This window comes from Cucurbita moschata, unplaced genomic scaffold (assembly GCF_002738365.1).
Source record: "Cucurbita moschata cultivar Rifu unplaced genomic scaffold, Cmos_1.0 Cmo_Scf00010, whole genome shotgun sequence".
In the NCBI taxonomy this organism is placed as follows: domain Eukaryota; kingdom Viridiplantae; phylum Streptophyta; class Magnoliopsida; order Cucurbitales; family Cucurbitaceae; genus Cucurbita; species Cucurbita moschata.
The window spans coordinates 3,286,240-3,295,158 of NW_019268526.1; the positions used below are offsets into that span (position 1 = coordinate 3,286,240).

At 36.8% G+C, this 8,919-nt stretch overlaps 1 protein-coding gene across 1 annotated transcript; it reads left to right on the plus strand.

The window, feature by feature from the left end:
- Window positions 1–1,234: 1,234 nt before the first annotated feature.
- Window positions 1,235–5,521, plus strand: LOC111449087 (protein CNGC15b). Its single transcript, XM_023088937.1, has 8 exons — window positions 1,235–1,429; window positions 1,869–1,946; window positions 2,024–2,573; window positions 2,660–2,872; window positions 2,962–3,251; window positions 4,227–4,338; window positions 4,423–4,659; window positions 4,738–5,521. The coding sequence occupies exons 2-8, from the start codon at window positions 1,918–1,920 to the stop codon at window positions 5,407–5,409; spliced, it is 2,103 nt and encodes a 700-aa protein (XP_022944705.1). The 5' UTR covers window positions 1,235–1,429; window positions 1,869–1,917; the 3' UTR covers window positions 5,410–5,521.
- Window positions 5,522–8,919: the final 3,398 nt, after the last annotated feature.

Genomic DNA, 8,919 nt, shown 5'->3' on the forward strand with positions numbered 1-8,919 from the left:
ATGTCGGATCGGATTGGGTTCGGCCGGACACCGTGGCGTTTTTTTATTTGTTTGTCTTATTATCCATCACGGCCGGGTACCATTAACAACTATTACCTCACAGACAAACGCGCCTTTTACGTTGACAGGGTCACCACCGTCATTTTCTTTTTGTCTCTTTCTTCTTTTTTTCCTTTCAGCAAACGTTACCATTATTTTATTTCCTTTAGTTTATTCCATTTCTAAAGCAATTTTTTTTTAATTCCTTTTGATTTTGAAATATTTGAATTCTTTATTAATTCAAAATAAAATTAAAGTTTTTAAAAATTTCTTTCCCTTTTCTTCTTAGCTTTTAAAATTAAACGCAAAACATTAAATAACAAATTTAAATACTATCCTTACTTAAAAACTCGAGCAAATGATGATTCCGCCATTCGTTGTAGCTGTAGGAACTAAGTAAAGTAATAGTGAAGCTTTGCTCAGCTCGGGTGGTGATGCAAGTGCGTAGTGAGTGTAATAACCCTCTCGGGTATGCTCCTTACACGACTAAGCAAAGAGCTAGCAAGTGCCTAAAGAAAATATCATATGCAAGTCTAGAATAGCATACGAGACTCTTTACTAAATCAGAATAAGCGAGGAACAAATAACCACAAACCCCTCTTAAACGTTAGCTAAGAAATGAACAATTTGAACATATCTTAACTGTTTCAAACATACACGATCGCTTTAAAAGTCACAAAATTAAATCCCGTTAAAAAACCCACCACGCCAAATCACAAATATTAAAAAAAAAACATATTTTAAATCATTAATAAGTTGCATGGAAGGTTCATAAATCCAACACAAACCTTAACCCAACCAATAATATTGTTTGATTCTATATTCATTTACATCTTATAATACATTACCCAAGTTGCAATCTTGTCTCCCATACTAAAACTTTAAATCATTGTTTATTCCTCATAGTAACCTTAATTAGAAACATAGGAAAAAGAAAAAAAAATAAGTTTATCTTGTTCATTGACAGAACATAAAAAGTCAACTCCTTAGGATCTATACAGAAGAAGAGCTGCAGTGTAAAGAGAAAAAAAAACAAAAAAAATCCTTTTTTTCCTTTTAAAAAAAATTACTTTTTAAGTTTTTTTTTTTTTTTTTCTCACAATTTTATGAAACTTCTAAAGACCCATTCTCTGTCTCCTTTGTTCCGTCTCTTTCACAGAGTCATAGAAGCGCCTCTTCTGGGTAACCATTTTTTTATTTCATAATTTTCAGTGTCATTCTTCGCATTCAACCCACAAAGCTAACCATTTTGTACTCTCTGTTCGTTTCCTCATGTCTATTTCATTGAACATTTCAAAGCCCATTTCCCCATTTCGTTCAAATTTTGAGTTTCAAGCCGCCGTTTGGGCGAGAACCACACAAAGGGCTTGTTCTGCATGTTCTAAAACAGGTATGTTTCAAAACCTAGTATTAACTTTCATGGGTGTTGATCGAAATGCTGTCTTATTTATCCCTCTTTCTCTTGTCGGTGTGTGAATGAAAGAGAAAGGTTTGGCTTTAAAAATTGGACTGAGTTTAATGAACTTGAGCGTCTGAAAGAAGTAAAGTTAACCCACATCTCTGTTTCGGCATCTTTTGTGGGTGTGGAGATTCTCTTTGATAACCTATTTGGAAAGCTTTTGTTTGTTGAAAAGGGTATTATAATAGTTAATACTCACATGCCCAACTTGTTCATTTGAGTTATGAAGTTTTAGAGGCTTTACAGCTTCATCCTTGCTGCAATCTTGTAATTCACATGATTCATGGTGTCACTAGACATGGGAAATTGTCCCCTTTAGTTTATGTGGCCTTGAATGAACATAACATAATGTTGTTTTCTTGTGTTGCAGGTTAGCTCCATTAGAACACCTGCCAAAGGTTTCATTTAGGAAGATCTTTATGGCTTTTGGTAGTTCTAAATCCGTTAGGTTCGTACCCTTTTCGATCTCGAGCTAGACGACACAATCTTATCTATTATATGTTTGATTCCAACATGTTTTTTCAGGTTCCAAGACACTCTTGAATCATCTACCTTGCCCGCTATCAATGGTGGCGGTGTGACGAAGATCGTATACAACATCGATGGCACACAAATACCGGATTCTAGCAGCAAGAGAACTGCATCTTCTGGGAAGTCTGGAAGATCATTAAGAGCTAAGGTTTTGTCTAGAGTTTTCTCAGAGGATTATGAGAGAGTTCAACGAAAAATATTGGATCCTAGAGGACAAGCGATAAGGCGATGGAATAAGATATTTTTAGTAGCTTGTTTAGTCTCGTTGTTTGTAGACCCTCTTTTCTTTTACTTGCCTATGGTACGGGACGAGGAGTGCATCGATATAGGAGTAGGTGTCGAAGTTGTCCTCACGACTATAAGATCGATAGCTGATCTTTTCTACACAATTCAGATTTTTGCTAAGTTTCGTACAGCTTATGTTGCGCCTTCTTCTCGTGTATTTGGGAGAGGAGAGCTTGTTATAGATCCTTGTAAGATAGCAATAAGGTATCTACGCCATGGTTTCTGGATTGATCTCATTGCAGCCGTGCCAGTTCCTCAGGTATATGTCGGTCCATCAATTGCTTTTCTGTTGATGATCGATATGAGGTTGTCGAATTGTTGATTTAAGCGTTTGGGACTTTGTAGGTACTGATCTGGATTGTCATCCCCAACCTTAGTGGTTCGACAATGACGAACACCAAGAACTTCCTAAGGTTCTTTCTCATATTTCAGTACCTCCCAAGGCTTTTTCTCATATTTCCGCTCTCGACCCAAATCGTTAAGGCCACTGGACTTGTGACACAAACAGCATGGGCTGGAGCTGCTTATAACTTGATTCTTTATATGTTGGCAAGCCATGTAAGTGGAAATTATGGAAATTCGGGTTTAAAATGAAAACGAATAACTTGCTTTGTTGCACTGTTCATATTGTTTTGTTCTTTTAAAAGGTTTTAGGAGCATGCTGGTACCTTCTTTCGATCGAGCGACAAGAAGCATGTTGGAGAAGACTTTGTACGGTTGAAAAATCTTGTAATGATGGATTCTTCGACTGTCATAAGGTCGATGACCCTCGAAGGGATTCGTGGTTTAATACGAGCAACATTAGAACTTTATGCAATCCAGATGATCCCTTTTATCAATTCGGTATATATGGCGACGCGATTACTTTCCATGTCACGACCTCTCCATTTTTCAACAAGTACTTCTATTGTCTTTGGTGGGGCCTGAAGAATCTCAGGTGTGCTACTCCTGCATTTTGATTATGCTAATATAAAGTTATATTTTCATGTTCTTCTCATAAGAAAGATCGATTTCACAGTATGGAAGTGTGAGATCTTATATCGGCTGGAGAGAGGAACGAAGCATTCCTTATAAGGGTGTGGAAACCTCTCCCTAATGGATGCGTTTTAAAACCTTAAGGGGAATCCCGGAAGGGAAAGCCCAAAGAGGACAATATCTGCTAGCGATGGACTTGGACGGTTACAAATGGTATTAGAGCCAGTCATTGGGGGGTGTGTCAGCGAGGATGCTGGCCCCTAATGGGGGTGGATAGTGAGACCCCACATCGGCAGGAGAGGGAAACAGGAAACCTCTTTTTAACAGACGCGTTTCAAAACCTTGAGGGGAAGCCCGGAAGGGAAAACCCAAAGAGGACAATATCTACAAATGGTATAAGAGCCAATCACCGGGCGATGTGTCAGCGAGAACGTTGGGCCCCCTAATGGGAGTGGATTGTGAGATCCCACATTGGCTGGAGAGGGGAACAAAGCATTCCTTACAAGGGTGTGAAAACCTCTCCCTAACAGACACGTTTTAAAACCTTGAGGGGAAGCTGGAAGGGAAAACCCAAAGAGAACAATATCTACTAGCTATGGACTTGGGCTGTTACAAATGGTATAAGAGCCAGTCACCGGGCGGTGTGTCAGCGAGGACGTTGGGCCCCCTATAGGGGGTGGATTGTGAGATCCCACATCGGCCGGAGAGGGGAACGAAGCAATCCTTACAAGGGTGTGGAAACCTCTCCCTACCGACACGTTTTAAAACCTTGAGGGAAAGCCGAAAGGGAAAACCCAAAGAGGACAATATCAGCTAGCAGTGAACTTTGGCATCGAATGTTATGTTGTCGTGAAGCTTGTTGATTTCGTTAGGGCTGTTTAAGGGTGCTTCTTCTGGCTTAAGGAGTTTGATATGAAAAAAATTCAACTTCGTGCAGTTCTTTGGGACAAAATCTTGCCACAAGCACTTTTGTTGGTGAAATAATTTTTGCCATAATTGTAGCAACTCTTGGACTGGTTCTGTTTGCATTGCTCATTGGTAATATGCAGGTAAGCCCTTCATGTACTAGTTCATCATACTTACTCATTACGTCTCGAAGCTTCGTAAATTATCGATGCTTATGTTGTTGGCAGAAATACCTCCAATCGACGACTGTTCGATTGGAAGAGTGGAGAATAAGAAGAACCGATACAGAACAATGGATGCATCATAGACAGCTACCTCCCGAGCTCAGACAATCTGTCCGCAGATATGATCAGTATAAGTGGATAGCAACACGAGGCGTCGATGAAGAAGCCCTTCTTAGAAGCCTTCCCTTGGATCTCCGTAGAGACATCAAACGTCACCTTTGCCTCGACCTTGTTCGACGGGTAAGTTTCATATATAAACTGGAATGTTGATGGAAATGATCGCTCACGAATTGTGAACTCTCCTCTGGGTCTTGGCAGGTTCCATTGTTTGATCAAATGGATGAAAGAATGCTCGATGCCATATGCGAGAGACTTAAACCTGCGTTGAGTACAGAAGGCACGTTTCTCGTTCGAGAAGGCGACCCCGTCAATGAAATGTTGTTTATAATCAGAGGTCATCTTGATTCATACACCACGAATGGCGGTAGAACTGGATTTTTCAACTCCTGTCGTATTGGCCCGGGCGATTTCTGTGGTGAGGAGCTGCTAACTTGGGCGCTCGACCCTCGTCCAAGCATTGTACTTCCTTCTTCGACTCGAACTGTCAAAGCCATCTCTGAGGTAGAAGCATTTGCTCTCATAGCAGAGGATTTGAAATTCGTATCCTCCCAGTTCAGAAGACTCCATAGCAAACAACTGAGACACAAGTTTCGATTTCACTCGCATCAATGGCGAACGTGGGCTGCATGCTTTGTTCAAGCAGCATGGCGGCGATATAAGAGACGTAAAGAACGAGCTGAGCTCAGGGCTAGAGAGAGCTATCCAGCTACCAAAGTCGAGTCTCCACATTCACCACCGATGGCATCGAACTTGGATTCACGTTCGGGAAATGCTCGAAGGGGTATGAATAAGCGTTCTGTATCGGATGCTGGGGTCGTAAGCTCGTTGCAAAAGCCAGAAGAGCCCGATTTCTCCATTGTTGAGGAATGAAGTGAGCAATGAATCTGTAAATGTGTGGAGTGAATGGTGAATCAATACTACTATTAGTTGTGTTCGATAGAGAAAATTTGATGTGTAGAACTTTTAAGATGATAATTAGTGTCACTCTCTTACTGATCAAATTATCTACTTTTAATTTTTACTGATTTACTTTCACCATAATTATTACCCCTTTCAAGGTAATTTTGTTCATATGGTAAGAATTTTGAACTTTAAAATGATTTAAAAAAAAGTATAAATGGTTTGATTTAATGTTTGTGAAAAAGGGCCCAATACTGCACGGGCCTCAAGGGTCGGGCCTCACAGTGGCGTGGGCTGATTTGGTGGATAAGGCCCAATACTGCATGATGGGCTCTAAACACAGATCCAACGGCCCAATCATTATATGGGCCTGGGTTCCTTCATAGGAGACGGCCCATCTCCACCATCACCGAAGAAAATCATTTAACCTAATTTCTTTTTTGTTACTGTGTACAAAAATTTTTACTCTCTTTAATCTAAATGTAGTTAAAATTATTGCGTACGTGTCATTATTAGGGACAACAGAATCGAATTTTGGTTGTGATATAACACAGTTAAAAGTCGTGGTAAAAAATAATGTAAAATAAAATTGTGAATAAAAAAATAGGGCCAAATTTCTAATTTTGTACAAATTAGGTGGGGAGTTTATATATTATTAGAAAAATGACAGCCAAAATAATTATCATGTTTGCATATATATGGCAAATAAGCATATGGAAGTAGGGACCATTATGATCTAAATCAAGTAAATTCCGAAACCATATACCTAAATTACTCCAAAATTAAATTTTTTAATTTAAAAAATATCTAATAAAAACTCCTAATTTTTAATTTTTTTAAATTAATAATTATTTTGGATATATATATATATATATTAAAATTTATATTTAATAAAATCATAAAATTTCAACCCGAAATTTTAAATTATCCAGATGTTTTTTTAAAATTATTTTTAAAAAATATTACTTATAAACAGTACATGTTACATTAATAATTATAAATGTTAAATGTTAAATATTTTTACTTTTTTTAAAAATGAAATAGGGTTGAATTGTGACTTTATTTTTCGTGTCAGCGACATCAAAATATCAACAGACATAGCGAATTTTTTATTTTAAAAAATTCAACCCGACCCAAATCCAAAAACAAAGTTGACCTAATATGAACACGGATAGGTGAGATAATTGAATAATTTATATTTGTATTTATTGACTATTTTTATTTAAAAAAAAAAAAAAGAAATTGCCGTGCGTGTCTCGTTTTTCAAGGCTTACCAAAATAATCGGCTGATTCTGTTCATTCTTATAATTATAAACCGACTTCACTTCACAACTGCCAATTATTTCGAAACATTACCCATTCATGTTATTTTATTTATTTATTTATTTGTTTAACGGATGATTGCGACTGTTCAAGCACCTGCGTCATTATTGACTGTAGCCAAATAATTTTAAATAATTAAATTAAATTTAGAATAAATTGCCCGGAATAAATATGGTCTATTTTTGTTTCTATTACACTCTATTATTGACCAATTAATCAAATTTTAAATAAATGGTCTTCCACTCCAAAGGCAACAATATCTTACCTTTCTCAATATATTTATCAAATTATTAAATATCCACAAAAATATTTTACACTTCAAAATTAGTCTAATTATTATTATTATCGTCCGATAAAAACGGTAACATAAAATTATATCAACTCTCAACCCTCTTATATTTGACGATTCTTTTTGGTGAATTTATGCACATTTAAACGAACAAATATAGAATAAAAATATCTATATAAAAATTTAATTTACCTTTAAATTTTAAATTTTATTATAAAGATATTCAAACATTCAAAAAATTTAATAATACCCTTAAACTAAAAATTATTTATCGACACTTCCTAGATTATCTTCTTTTTTTTAGTGTTAATTTTAAAATTTCAGTATATAAATAAGATGATTATTAATTTAATAAATTATATATTTATATTGGACGTGTTAATATTTGGATATAATGGACACTTTGTTTTATATCACTCCAACGTTGTTGTAGCCTTAAATTAATTAATAAATAATGTATAATAATTTGGAGGAAAATAAATTAGGTGACATCATAGTTGGCCGAAACAAGCACCCATCTTTATGTAGCACATTAATTACGTAATCGCGCGACAGCTGTAAGGCTTATGAAACGACAAATCCAAAATTATTTACCGTACAGCGCGGTGAAAAAAAGAATCTACCGCCTAGCATTTACTCCATTCATATATAGGCACATAAATCTAGTGCTTCCTACCAATTGCATCTTCCACATTTATCTGCATAATTACTTCATCTATTATTTACTCCATCATTTTGACAACTGAGTTAAAATAATATATCGTTCAATTTTCTCGGATGCTTATATTCGACATGATTTAATGAAAAAGTTTAATAACTCAAGTCTACTACTAACAGATATTGTCCGTTTCAATTCGTTTTGTGTCTACATTAGTTTTTACGATTGTTTCTACGCGTTTGTAAGGAATGTTTACTTATTCTCTCGATTCGAGGTGAGATTTTACTGTCCATCTCTTCTTGGGGATATAATGTCCTTATTGGCATATTGTCTAGTGTCTAACTCGGATACCATTTGTAACAACATAAATCTACCGTGTTGGATGATGAAAGTCCCATATCGGCTAGGAAATGATTATGGATTTATAAGTGAGGAATATTAACTTCATTGGTATGAGGCCTTCTGGAGAAGCCTAGAGCAAAGCCATGAGAACTTATGCTCAAAGTGGACAATATCATACTATTGTAGAGAGTCGTGTTTAAGTCGAAAAGCAAAAAAAAATTTTTGGGGAGAGGGACTAAATTGTAAAAACATTGACATGAACCACAAGGACTGAATGGGCAAAGAAACCTGCCGACAGCATGCAGAATGGACACCCAAACCTAAGGATTAAATGCACTATTATATCTCAATTTATGTATTTTGGACAAATTCATCGTCAGCGGTGCATCTTAGCATAAATATTTGCTAGTGGTGGGTTTCAATTATTACAAATGGTATTAGAGTCTGACACTGGATGATGTGTTAGCGAAGACGTTAGGCTCGCAAAAGGCGGATTGTGAGATCCCACGTTAATAGAAGAGTATGAAGATCTCTCCTTAACAAAAGCATTTTAAAACTAAAAGTTTGATTACGATACAGAACGAATTAAAATGGATAGTATCTATTAACGGTAGACTTAGACTGTTATAAAAAGTGTGGGGAGAGCGTGGAGTACGAAAACGATGGAACCAAGGCGATGTAGGAAAACTTAGAGGAGGAAGAAAGCAACTGCTTAACCACACACATTTGAATGGCGGCCAGAAACAGAGGCAGTGAGAGGGAAATGGAACCAACCCATGAGCCCCGGGCCCTGTCCTTATGATACGTACACATCCAACGTTAAAAAACGAACCATTTCACACGCACACGCCCAGTTCCCCACCCCCCC